This window comes from Erythrolamprus reginae, chromosome 10 (genome assembly GCF_031021105.1).
Source record: "Erythrolamprus reginae isolate rEryReg1 chromosome 10, rEryReg1.hap1, whole genome shotgun sequence".
NCBI lineage: Eukaryota > Metazoa > Chordata > Lepidosauria > Squamata > Dipsadidae > Erythrolamprus > Erythrolamprus reginae.
The window spans coordinates 47,257,532-47,270,537 of record NC_091959.1 but is presented as its reverse complement, the minus strand read 5'-3'; the positions used below and the strand labels follow the sequence as shown (position 1 = coordinate 47,270,537).

Sequence of the window (13,006 nt, the reverse complement as noted above, 5' to 3'; positions counted from 1 at the left end):
CCGCCCTCTCCGAAGACTCGGAGCGGCTCACAACAACAAACACAGTACAAATCCAATGATTAAAAACAATTTAAAACCCTTAATATAAAAAACAGTCCTACATCTCAGATAAACCATACATAAAATGGACCATACATAAAATGGAAACGCCCAGGAGAATCAATTCCCCCATGCCTGGCGGCAGAGGTGGGTTTTAAGCAATCCTAATCTCCAGGGGGAGTTGATTCCAGAGGTCGGGGCCACCACAGAGAAGGCTCTTCCCCTGGGTCCCTCCAGATGACATTGTTTAGTCGGCGGACCTGGAGAAAGCCAACTCCAAGTCTTCGGAGAGGGGCGGCATACGACCTGGAAAAGGGGAAATCAGGGAATTATCAGGGAAACCGGCGGTTCGGGAAATATTAGAGAATTATCAGGGAATTCGTGAAAGAAATGGAATAAATCAGGGGTGGAAAAACAAACTGTATTACAATGTTTAAAAGTCAAGGAATAATCATATTTTTTAAAAAACGGATCGCGCTGCCTGGCAGAGTCAAGCAAAAATGAGCATAACTGTGGCATCCACTTGTTACCGATATTTCTCCACGGCTGAGCCGTTTGTTGTGACGTCATCTGCAACCGCGGCTTTCACTAGATCGCAAGTTACAGGGAAATGCCAGGGAATTTCAAAATGCCTTTCCCCCTGGACACCCTGTATATTTTATTTATTTATTCATTTATTCATTTGTCCAAATGGAGCAAAGAATGGAGCTTCCGTTAATTATCTATAGGGAAGTCACGAGCAGGTTGCCTTATACAGCGCATGAGTGAATGGTAGTTGGGGGACGGCATTCTCTCTGTTGCTTCATTCTGATGTGGCAATCATGGCATTCTGTGCCTCCCTCGAGGTCGACCCATTGGGGGAGGGCTGTTTGCCTTCATGGCACTGGACCAGAATATCTCCGGGATTGCCTCCTGCCGCACGAATCCCAGCGACCGGTTCGGTCCCACAGAGTTGGCCTTCTCCAGGTCCCGTCGACTAAACAATGTCGTCTGGTGGGACCCAGGGGGAAGAGCCTTCTCTGTGGCGGCTCCGACCCTCTGGAACCAGCTCCCCCCTGAGATTAGGATTGCCCCCACCCTCCTTGCCTTTCGCAAACTCCTTAAAACCCACCTCTGCCGTCAGGCATGGGGGAACTGAAACATCTCCCCCTTGCCCATGTTGTTTTGGTGTTAGATTGATTTTAATATTCTGGGGTTGTTTTTTTTAATGAATTTTTTAGCTTAAAATTGTAATTGGATTGGTGGGTATTGGATTTGCTATTATGTATTGTTTTTACTTTGTGAGCCGCCCCGAGTTTGCGGAGAGGGGCGGCATATAAATCCAATAAATCTAAATCTAATCTAATCTTCAGCGTTGTAGCTTTGTTGTCGTGCTCGGGACCCTTGCCCTGTAGCCTGACCCAATTTCTCCCCCAGGTGCCATTACTCCTGCGGGCCCTGGTTCACCTGGGCTGCGTCTGCATGGTGAACAAGCACTTGGTGAGGCACCTGAGTGGCCGGGAAGCTGAGACCTTTGACCTGGAGCACCTAGAGAGGCAGTCTCTGGCGCAGTTCAGCTACCTGGAGCCAGGTAGATATCAATCCTGAAGGTGTCCGAGCTTTGTCTGCTTCAATGTTGCTGGACTAGAGGCTGAGGTCGGGGAGGGGTGTGTGTGTGGAGAGGGATTTTTGTAGCCAAAGCAAAATATTTTTCTCTTGAGAACCAAGGACATTCTCACACCTGGTAAGAAGAAAGTGGAACGATGCGCCCCCTGGTTGTCAGACTGATTGAACTGCGGAATTTATTGTTTGCTGAAAGTAGAAAAAGTTTTAATGAGGTGAAAACCGCAGGAGTTTCACAGTTGTCGATGTGAGATTTCCACTAAAAGGAATCTTTGAGGAACTCAAGTGCCTCGGAACCTTGCTTTCAATGGAATTGCTGCATTTTTTGCTCCATAAGATGCGCTCCAGTTTTCTGTCTCCACGCGTCCTGTTTTTGGCCTCTGTGCGCCCTGTTTCCGACCACCATACGGAAGCCAAAACCAGGGGTTTTTTTAAATGCCAAAAACAGAGCACAGTGTGGCCAAAAACAGGGTGAGATTAGGTGGGGTTTCGGTAATATTCACTCTGTAAGTCACACAGACATTTCCGCCCACTTTTGGGAGACATAAACGTGCGTCTTATGGAGCAAAAAAAAATATGGTATTACAGTGGTACCTCTACCTAAGAACGCCTCTACTTGCCAACTTTTCTAGATAAGAACCGGGTGTTCAATATTTTTTTTGCCTCTTCGCAAGAACCATTTTTTCACTTACAAACCTGAGCCTCCGAAACTGTAACCGGAAAGGTGGGGAGAAGCCTCCGTGGGGCCTCTCTAGGAATCTCCTGGGAAGAAATGGCCGGAAAAGGCGGGGAGAAGCCTCCGTGGGGCCTCTCTGGGAATCTCTTGGGAGGAAACAGGGCCGGAAAAGGCAGGGAGAAGCCTCTGTGGGGCCTCTCTAGGAATCTCCTGGGAGGAAACAGGGCCGGAAAAGGCTGGGAGAAGCCTCCGTGGGGCCTCTCTGGGAATCTCCTGGGAAGAAATGGCCGGAAAAGGCGGGGAGAAGCCTCCGTGGGGCCTCTCTGGGAATCTCCTGGGAGGAAACAGGGCCGGAAAAGGCAGGGGGAAGCCTCCGTGGGGCCTCTCTAGAAATCTCCTGGGAGGAAACAGGGCCGGAAAAGGCAGGGAGAAGCCTCCGTGGGGCCTCTCTAGGAATCTCCTGGGAGGAAACAGGGCCTCCACCCTCCCTGTGGTTTCCCCAATCGCACACATTATTTGCTTCTACATTGATTCCTATGGGAAAAATTGCTCCTTCTTACAAACTTTCCTACTTAAGAACCTGGTCATGGAAGGAATTAAGTTCGTAAGTAGAGGGGCCACTGTACTTGGGACCCTGACATTAAAACTGATTCCGAAACTCCCGTAGTTTTCACCTTATTAGAAGCAGAAGTTTTTTCTACAGGAACCCTGACACTAGGGGGAGGCACCTGGGAGATTGATTTCTCCCACAGCTGCGGTAATGCTCATTTCTGTTCTGTCGGGCTCTCTGGTAGACTCCTCCCAAAAATTCACAGGTACAAATTTCAGACACACACACACGTTTGAAAATTCAAAACAATGTTCTTTATAATGAAAATTCCCTTAAACCAAGCCCTCTTTTGGTATAGCAAAGAGCCCTCGTCTCCAAACAAACTGGTAATTTATACAAGTCCCTTATCAGTTCTGAGATACTTAGCTTGCAGCTGTGAGGCAATTCACAGTCCTTCTTCTTTCACAAAGTGAAACACACTTGGCTCTGGTTTAGTTTCAAAGCCGGGAAAAATCAGCACACAAAAGGTCAAAGTCAGCAAAGCAGGCACGAAACACAAGGATCAGATAATCCTCCACAATGGCCAAACCCACAGGCTTCTATTTATAGCAGCCTCACTAATGACCACAGCCCCACCCAACCACAGGTGGCCTCATTTTCTTTGATAATAATCTCTCAGTTGTTGCTGCCTATGCATCGCTCTCCGCATGCCTGGCTGTATCATTAACTCTTGTTCTGAATCCAAGGAGGAGCTAGAGAATTGATCTCCTTCTGAGTTGTCTGCCCCACTCTCCTCCTCCCTGTCACTCATGTCTTCTTGGTCAGAGGAGCCTTCATCATCAGATTCCACCAGGGGGGCAAAACAGGCCTGCAGCATGTGGATGTCTCCCCCACATCCACAGTCCTTGGGGCAGGAGCAGGGCCAGAGCTAACCACAACAATTTCCCTCTAACGTACGGCTTCTTTCTGTGTCTAGGGAGCATCCGGCACATCTACCTCTATCATCACTCCCAGGGCAGCAAGGCCCTGCTTGGCCTCTTCATCCCTTCCCAGCGCAAAGCCTCCATCTTCGTGCTTGATACAGTAAGGATCAGTAAGGACCCCCCTGCTCCCTACAATCCCTGTCCTGGGTCCCCCCCTTCCTGCAGCTGAGCGTGCGCTCTCATGTCCCCCCTTTGTCTCAGGTGCGCAGTAACCAGATGCCAAACCTCGGCAATCTGTACTCCGCCGAGCATGCTTCCATGGTGGAGAAGGTGGGCCGCGAACTGCTCCCGCCAGACAAGCACCTCTTCGAAGTCCGAGCGGAAACGGACCTCAAGAGCATCTGCAGAGCGCTCCAGCGCCTCCTGATGGGTTACAAGGTAAGGAATGGGACCCCCCACACCTTGCAAGGAGATGCTTTAGATGTTTGGCTGTTGGGGGGAAAAATAGCAATAGCATTTAGACTTATATACTGCTTCACAGTGCTTTACAGCCCTCTTTAAGCAGTTTATAGAGAGTCAACCTCTTGCCCCCCAACAATCTGGGTCCACCGATTGTTGACCCACCTCAGGAGGGAGGGAGGGAGGGAGGGAAGGAAGGAAGGAAGGAAGGAAGGAATAGCATTTAGACTACATTCGCCCAGGTTCGCCTGGTGCACCAGTTGTGGCCCTATTTGGACCGGGAGTCAATGCTCACAGTCACTCATGCCCTCATCACCTCGAGGCTCGACTACTGTAACGCTCTCTACATGGGGCTACCTCTGAAGAGTGTTCGGAAACTTCAGATCGTGCAGAATGCAGCTGCGAGAGCTATCATGGGCTTTCCCAAATATGCCCATGTCACACCAACACTCCACAGTCTGCACTGGTTGCTGATCGGTTTCCGGTCACAATTCAAAGTGTTGGTTATGACCTATAAAGCCCTTCATGGCACCGGACCAGAATATCTCAGGGACTGCCTTCTGCTGCACGAATCCCAGCGACCGATTAGGTCCCACAGAGTGGGCCTTCTCCGGGTCCCGTCAACTAAACAATGTCATTTGGAGGGCCCCAGGGGAAGAGCCTTCTCTGTGGCGGCTCCGACCCTCTGGAACCAGCTCCCCCTGGAAATTAGAACTGCCCCTACCCTCCTTGCCTTTCGTAAACTCCTCAAAACCCACCTTTGTTGTCAGGCATGGGGGAACTGAGATATCTCCCCCGGGCCTATACAATTTATGTATGGTATGTTTGTACGTATGTCTGCTTAATAGTGGGGGTTTTAATATATTTAAATTTTTTAAATTATTAGATTTGTTATTAACTGTTTTATTGTGTTGTGAGCCGCCCCGAGTCTACGGAGAGGGGCGGCATACAAATCTAATAAATAAAATAAAAATAAATAAATAAATACCTCCCTAAGCAGTTTACAGAGAGTCGGCCTCTTGCTCCCAACAATCTGGGTCCACCGATTGTTGACCCACGTCAGAAGGACGGAAGGCTGAGTCAACCTTCAGTCAGTCAGGAAGGGAGGAAAGGAGGAAGGAAGGAAGGGAAGGAGGAAGGAAGGAAGGGAAGGAGGAAGGAAAGAAGGAAGGAAGGAAGGAAGAGCATTTAGACTTCTATACCTCTTGACAGTAGTTTACAGCCCTCCCTAAGCAGTTTACAGAGAGTCGGCCTCTTGCTCCCAACAATCTGGGCCCTCATTTTACCCAATTCGGAAGAAAGGAAGGCTGATGTCAGCCTTGAGCCTACTGAGATTTAATCTACCAAACTGCTGGCAGACAATGATCAGCAGAGGTAGCTTGCAGTACTGCACTCTAACCACTGCACCACTGAGGCTCTTGGTGTATAAATGTGTTTGTTAATTGACATATTTTCAGGTATGTGTACTGATCTATAAATGGAAACGGGAGGAAAAAAATTACCCAAAAGAATTCTCCCGTCCTCTTAAAGAGTATTTATGTTGTCTGCCACAGGATGAACGTCGGGGCCCGACCCTCGTTGCTGTGCAGTCCAACTGGGATTTGAAGCGGCTGGCCAGCGCCATGCCCGTCCTGGAGGAGTTCCCCCTGGTCCCTGTCCACGTGACGGACGACATCAACTACAGCATACTGGACTGGCAGCGCCATGGTGCCCGCCACTTGATCCGCCACTACCTCAAACTGGACATGTGTCTTTCTCAGGCCTTTGACATGAGCAGGTGAGTCTTTCGGCAGGTAGATTTACCCATCCCAAATCATTAGTTCTTTTCCAGATACACTGGTATCTCTACCTAAGAATGCCTCTACTTACAAACTTTTTAAGACAAGAACCGGGTATTCGAGATTTTTTTTGCCTCTTCTCAAGAACCATTTTCCACTTGCCTGAGCCTCCGAATCTGTAACTGGAAAAGGAAGGGAGAAGCCTCTGTGGGGCCTCTCTGGGAATCTCCTGGGAGGAAACAGGGACAGAAAAGGCAGGGAGATGCCTCCGTGGGGCCTCTCTGGGAATCTCCTGGGAGGAAACAGGGACAGAAAAGGCAGGGAGAAGCCTCCGTGGGGCCTCTCTGGGAATCTCCTGGGAGGAAACAGGGCTGGAAAAGGCAGGGAGAAGCCTCCGTGGGGCCTCTCTAGGAATCTCCTGGGAGGAAACAGGGCTGGAAAAGGCAGGGAGAAGCCTCTGTGGGGCCTCTCTAGGAATCTCTTGGGAGGAAACAGGGCTGGAAAGGGCAGGGAGAAGCCTCCGTGGGGACTCTCTAGGAATCCCCTGGGAGGAAACAAGGCCGGAAAAGGCAGGGAGAAGCCTCTGTGGGGCCTCTGGGAATCTCCTGGGAGGAAACAGATCCAGAAAAGGCAGGGAGAAGCCTCCGTGGGGCCTCTCTGGGAATCTCCTGGAAGGAAACAGGGCTGGAAAAGGCGGGGAGAAGCCTCTGTGGGGCCTCTCTGGGAATCCCCTGGGAGGAAACAGGGCTGGAAAAGGGGAGAAGCCTCCGTGGGGCCTCTCTAGGAATCTCCTGGGAGGAAACAGGGCTGGAAAATGCGGGGAGAAGCCTCTGTGGGGACTCTCTAGGAATCCCCTGGGAGGAAACAGGGCCGGAAAAGTCAGGGAGAAGCCTCCGTGGGGCCTCTCTAGGAATCTCCTGAGAGGAAACAGGGCTGGAAAAGGCAGGGAGAAGCCTCTGTGGGGCCTCTCTAGGAATCTCCTGGGAGGAAACAGGGCTGGAAAATGCGGGGAGAAGCCTCCGTGGGGCCTCTCTGGGAATCTCCTGGGAGGAAACAGGGCTGGAAAAGGCGGGGAGAAACCTCTGTGGGGACTCTCTAGGAATCCCCTGGGAGGAAACAGGGCCGGAAAAGGGGAGAAGCCTCCGTGGGGCCTCTCTGGGAATCTCCTGGGAGGAAACAGGGCTGGAAAAGGGGAGAAGCCTCTGTTGGGCCTCTCTGGGAATCCCCTGGGAGGAAACAGGGCTGGAAAAGGCGGGGAGAAGCCTCTGTGGGGACTCTCTAGGAATCCCCTGGGAGGAAACAGGGCCGGAAAAGGGGAGAAGCCTCCGTGGGGCTTCTCTGGGAATCTCCTGGGAGGAAACAGGGCTGGAGAAGGCAGGGAGAAGCCTCTGTGGGGACTCTCTAGGAATCCCCTGGAAGGAAACAGGGCCGGAAAAGTCGGGGAGAAGCCTCCGTGGGGCCTCTCTAGGAATCTCCTGAGAGGAAACAGGGCTGGAAAAGGCAGGGAGAAGCCTCTGTGGGGACTCTCTAGGAATCCCCTGGGAGGAAACAGGGCCAGAAAAGGTGGGGAGAAGTCTCTGGGGCCTCTGTAGGAATCTCCAGAGAGGAAACAGAGCCGGAAAAGGGGGGAGAAGCCTCCGTGGGGCCTCTCTAGGAATCTCCTGGGAGGAAACAGGACCGGAAAATGCAGGGAGAAGCCTCCATGGAGCCTCTCTAGGAATATCCTGGGAGGAAACAGGGCTGGAAAATGCGGGGAGAATCCTCTCTGGGAATATCCTGGGAGGAAACAGGGCTGGAAAAGGTGGGGAGAAACCTCCATGGAAATTAGGGGGAATACCCTTAGAAGCTGCAGCCAACCAGTCTGCTCTCCGCCGCTCAGTTGAACGTTCCTCCTCTTCCTCTCCTCCTTGCCTAGGTATTACCACCTCCCTGTCGGGAACCTTCCGGACGACGTCTCCATCTTTGGCACGGACCTATTCTTCTCCCGCCATCTCCATCGCCACAATCACCTCCTTTGGCTCTCGCCCACCTCCCGCCCGGACATGGGGGGAAAGGAGGCAGATGACAGCCGCCTGGTCATGGAGTTTGATGAAAGGGCCTCTGTGGAGATCAACCACCCGGGCTGCTATTCCACAGGTGAATAACGAACGGACGGAGATCATAGAAGATTGATGGCAGGAAAAGACCTCCTGGTCCACCTAGTCTACCCTTATACGATTTCCTGTATTTTATCTTAGGATGGATCTAGGTTTATCCCAGGCATGTTTAAATTTAGTTACTGTGGATGGACCAACCACGTTTGCTGGGAGTTTGTTCCAAACATTTACAACTCTTTCAGTCAAATAATATTTTCTCCCGTTGCTTCTGATCTTTCCCCCAACTAACCTCAGATTGTGCCCCCTTGTCCTTGTGTGTGAAAAACACTTCCCTCCTGAACCTTATTTAACCCTTTGACATATTTCCCTGTTTCAATCATGTCCCCCCTTTCCCTTCTGTCCTCCAGAGTCCAGACTATACAGATTGAGTTCATGAAGTCTTTACTGATAGGTTTTAGGCTTAAGACCTTCCACCATTTTTGTAGCCTGTCTTTGGACCCGTTCAATTTCATCAATATCTTTTTGTAGGTGAGGTCTCCAGAACTAAACACAGTACAAATGTGGTCTCACCAGCGCTCTATATAAGGGGATCACAATCTCCCTCTTCCTGCTTATGCAGCCAAGCATTCTACTCGCTTTCCCTACCGCCTGACCCGCACTGTTCACTCATTTTGAGACTGTCAGAAATCATGACCCCTAAATCCTTCTCTTGTGAAGTTTTTGCTGACACAGAACTGCCAATACAAGACTCAGATTGAGGATTCCTTTCCCCCAAGTGCATTATTTTACATTTGTAAACATTAAACTGTAGTTTCCATTGCTTTGACCACTTATCTAGTAAAGCTAAATCATTTACCATATTACAGACGCTTCCAGGAATATCAACCATATTGCACACTTTAGAGTCTTCGGCAAATAGGCAAACCTTCCCCTATGTCACTCACAAACATTTTAAATTCAGACCCATGTGGCACACCACTTGTAACCAGTCTGCTCAGAATACTCACCATTAACAACAACAACAAAAGATAACCCTGCAAAAAAAAAATCCCCAGCCTGTTTGTGCAGCTGGTTATGTTTCTATCTCACCTTCCCGATGGATGGGAGGAGGATAAGGAAATGCTTACCAGAGTGTGAGTCGTCCCTTCTCTTTGCCTCCCTGCAGTGTGCGTGGAACTGGACCTCCAGAACCTCGCCGTCAACACCGTCCTTCAGTCCCATCGCATCAACGACATGGAAGGCGCCTCCAGCCTGTGCATCAGCTTCGACGTGATCCAACAGGCCTCGCTGGAGGACATGGTCACGGGCAACCAGGCGGCCAGCGTCCCCGCCAGCTACGACGAGACCGCTCTCTGCTCCAACACTTTCAGGTGGGGGCTTGTCCTACCGGCACCTCCAGGTAATAAGAGGTAGCTCACACCTGGGGAAAGTTGTAGAATGAAAGGTTTCTTCTTTTTTCCCCCCTCCCCTGTCCCTACACAGGATCTTGAAGAGTCTGGTGGTGGGCTGGGTGAAGGAGATCACACAGTACCACAACGTCTACGCCGACAATCAGGTGATCCATTTCTACCGCTGGCTGCGCTCCCCGACCTCCCTGCTCTACGATCCGGCCCTGCACCGAACGCTCCACGGCATGATGAAGAAACTCTTTCTGCAGTGAGTCTTCCCTGGGCAAAGTAGACTTTGGCATCTCTTGGATCTAAAGCTTCCCTTAAGGCTGGCATTTGTTAGCTCTTAATCTTCGTTTAGACTGGCATCGGCTAAGTCTAAGGTTTCCCTCAGACTGGCATTTCTTAGTTCTTAATCTTTGTTTAGACTGGCATTTGTAACGTCTAAAGTTTCCCTGGCATTTCTTAGCTCTTAAGCTTCCTTTAGACTGGCATCTGTTAGCTCTTAAGTTTTGTTTAGACAGACATCTGTTAGGTCTAAAGTTTCCCTCAGACTGGTATTTCTTAGCTCTTAAGCTTCCTTTAAACTGGCATTGGTTAGATCTAAAGTTTCCGGCAGACTGGCATCTCTTAGCTCTTAAGCTTCCCTCAGACTGACATCTGTTAGGTCTAAAGTTTCCCTCAGAATGGCATTTTTTAGTTCTTAAGCTTCCATTAGAGTGGCATTTCTTAGCTCTTAATCTTCATTTAGACTAGCATCGGCTAGAACTAAAGTTTCCCTCAGACTGGCATCGGTTAGGTCTAAAGTTTCCCTCAGAATGGTATTTTTTAGTTCTTAATCTTACGTTAGAGTGGCATTTCTTAGCTCTTAATCTTCATTTAGACTAGCATCGGCTAGAACTAAAGTTTCCCTCAGACTGGCATCGGTTAGGTCTAAAGTTTCCCTCAGAATGGTATTTTTTAGTTCTTAAGCTTCCCTCAGACTGGCATCTGTTAGGTCTAAAGTTTCCCTCAGAATGGTATTTTTTAGTTCTTAATCTTACGTTAGAGTGGCATTTCTTAGCTCTTAATCTTCATTTAGACTAGCATCGGCTAGAACTAAAGTTTTCCTCAGACTGGCATCGGTTAGGTCTAAAGTTTCCCTCAGAATGGTATTTTTTAGTTCTTAAGCTTCCCTCAGACTGGCATCTGTTAGGTCTAAAGTTTCCCTCAGACTGGCATTTTTTAGTTCTTAATCTTCCCTCAGACTGGCATCTGTTAGGTCTAAAGTTTCCCTCAGAATGGCATCTGTTAGGTCTAAAGTTTCCCTCAGAATGGTATTTTTTAGTTCTTAAGCTTCCCTCAGACTGGCATCGGTTAGGTCTAAAGTTTCCCTCAGAATGGTATTTTTTAGTTCTTAAGCTTCCCTCAGACTGGCATCTGTTAGGTCTAAAGTTTCCCTCAGAATGGCATCTGTTAGGTCTAAAGTTTCCCTCAGACTGGCATTTTTTAGTTCTTAATCTTCCGTTAGAGTGGCATTTCTTAGCTCTTAATCTTCATTTAGACTAGCATCGGCTAGAACTAAAGTTTCCCTCGGACTGGTATTTTTTAGTTCTTAAGCTTCCCTCAGACTGGCATCTGTTAGGTCTAAAGTTTCCCTCAGACTGGCATCTCTTAGCTCTTAAGCTTCCCTCAGACTGGCCTGTATCAGAGAAAAGCCACCTAGAGTCCTTTGGGAGTTGGGCGGCATGTAAATTAGTATAAATAAAATAAAATAAATGAATAAAATAAAAGTATCTTGTATGTACCTCCTGTAGGTTGGTGGCAGAATTCAAGCGGCTCGGCTCCGTGGTCATTTACGCCAATTTCAACCGTATCATTCTGTGCACCAAGAAGCGCCATATTGAAGATGCCCTGGCTTACGTCGAGTACATCACCCAAAGGTACGTCTGTCACGGCATCGGGTTGGCCCAGCTCTGGCCCAGATCCATTGTTAGGAAAGGAGATTGTTAAGTGACTGTGAAAAACAGATGATACTTAATGTGCCCCATCATGCAATTCTTCAAAGGGGAAAATTCGGGACAACCCCTTGGAATTTCTCCTTGTATTCTGGAAACTGCTTCCCTATCTTGGCATTTTGGAGGACAGAAATGTTTCTGTTCGGACTGCGTCCTGAAGAATTGTGCTTTTTAAAACAAACCAGCAGATAAGTGATTTCTGACAGTCTCAAAATGGGTGAACAGTACAGTCAGGCGGTAGGGAAAGCAAGTAGGACGCTTGGCTGCATAGCTAGAGGTATAACAAGCAGGAAGAGGGAGATTGTGATCCCATTGTATAGAGTGCTGGTGAGACCCCATTTGGAATAATACTGTGTCCAGTTCTGGAGACCTCACCTACAAAAAGATATGGATAAAAATGAACGAGTCCAAAGACGGGCTACAAGAATGGTGGAAGGTCTTAAGCATCAAACGTATCAGGAAAGACTTCATGAACTCCATCTGTAGAGTCTGGAGGACAGAAGGAAAAGGGGTGACATGATCGAAACATTTAAATATATTAAAGGGTTAAATAAGGTCCAGGAGGGAAGTGTTTTCAATAGGAAAGTGAACACAAGAACAAGGGGACACAATCTGAAGTTAGTTGGGGGAAAGATCAAAAGCAACATGAGAAAATATTATTTCACTGAAAGAGTAGTAGATGCTTGGAACAAACTTCCAGCAGACGTGATTGGTAAATCCACAGTAGCTGCATTTAAACATGCCTGGGATAAACATATATCCATCCTAAGATAAAATACAGAAAATAGTATAAAGGCAGACTAGATGGACCAGGAGGTCTTTTTCTGCCGTCAGTCTTCTATGTTTCTATAAAATTTTGTTTTTAAAACAATAATTCCTAGTCATTTTTCATTGAAGTGGGCATGGCAAGTTTAATGAATAGAAGGACCAGGGGAGACATGATAGCAACCTTCCAATATCTCAGGGCTTGCCACAAAGAAGAAGGAGTCAAGCTATTCTCCAAAGCACCTGAGGGTAGAACAAGAAGCAATGGGTGGAAACTAAACAAGGAGAGTAGTAACTTAAGAACTAAGGAGAGATTTCCTGACAGTCGGTTGACCAGTGGAACAGCCTGCCTCCAGAAGTTGTGAATGCCCCAACACTGGAAGTTTTTAAGAAGAGATTGGATGAAGTAGTGTAGGGTTTCCTGCCTAAGCAGGGGTTGGACTAGAAGACCTCCAAGATCCCTTCCAACTCTGTTACTCTAGTCTATTCCTAGTCTATTCTATTTTTCCTTTGTTCTATTCCTGTCTTCGCTGCCTCTGACACTTGTTCCTTTGTTATCTAGCCCCTGTTTTTCCTACCCTTCTCATATCTCCCTCAGCACTTTCCCGGAAGCATTAGTGAAATTGTGATTTAATGGACTCTTATCTGATATCTCGAGGGGATCGTCTGGGCTCAAGTTGTCTGTTGCCTCGAAGTCCAATTATATCAAGATTTATGACGTTATGGTGGGTCC

The 13,006-nt window shown here is 48.5% G+C and overlaps 1 protein-coding gene across 1 annotated transcript in view; it reads left to right on the top strand.

The window, feature by feature from the left end:
• POLE (DNA polymerase epsilon, catalytic subunit) overlaps positions 1–13,006 on the top strand; it is a 50,289-nt gene that overhangs the window by 16,984 nt on the left and 20,299 nt on the right. The window contains exons 10-17 of the mRNA XM_070763066.1: positions 1,456–1,609; positions 3,844–3,950; positions 4,052–4,228; positions 5,803–6,026; positions 7,943–8,163; positions 9,289–9,493; positions 9,606–9,779; positions 11,308–11,433. Of these exons, the coding sequence (XP_070619167.1) occupies positions 1,456–1,609; positions 3,844–3,950; positions 4,052–4,228; positions 5,803–6,026; positions 7,943–8,163; positions 9,289–9,493; positions 9,606–9,779; positions 11,308–11,433 (1,388 nt within the window). The remainder of the gene's footprint in view (positions 1–1,455; positions 1,610–3,843; positions 3,951–4,051; positions 4,229–5,802; positions 6,027–7,942; positions 8,164–9,288; positions 9,494–9,605; positions 9,780–11,307; positions 11,434–13,006) is intronic.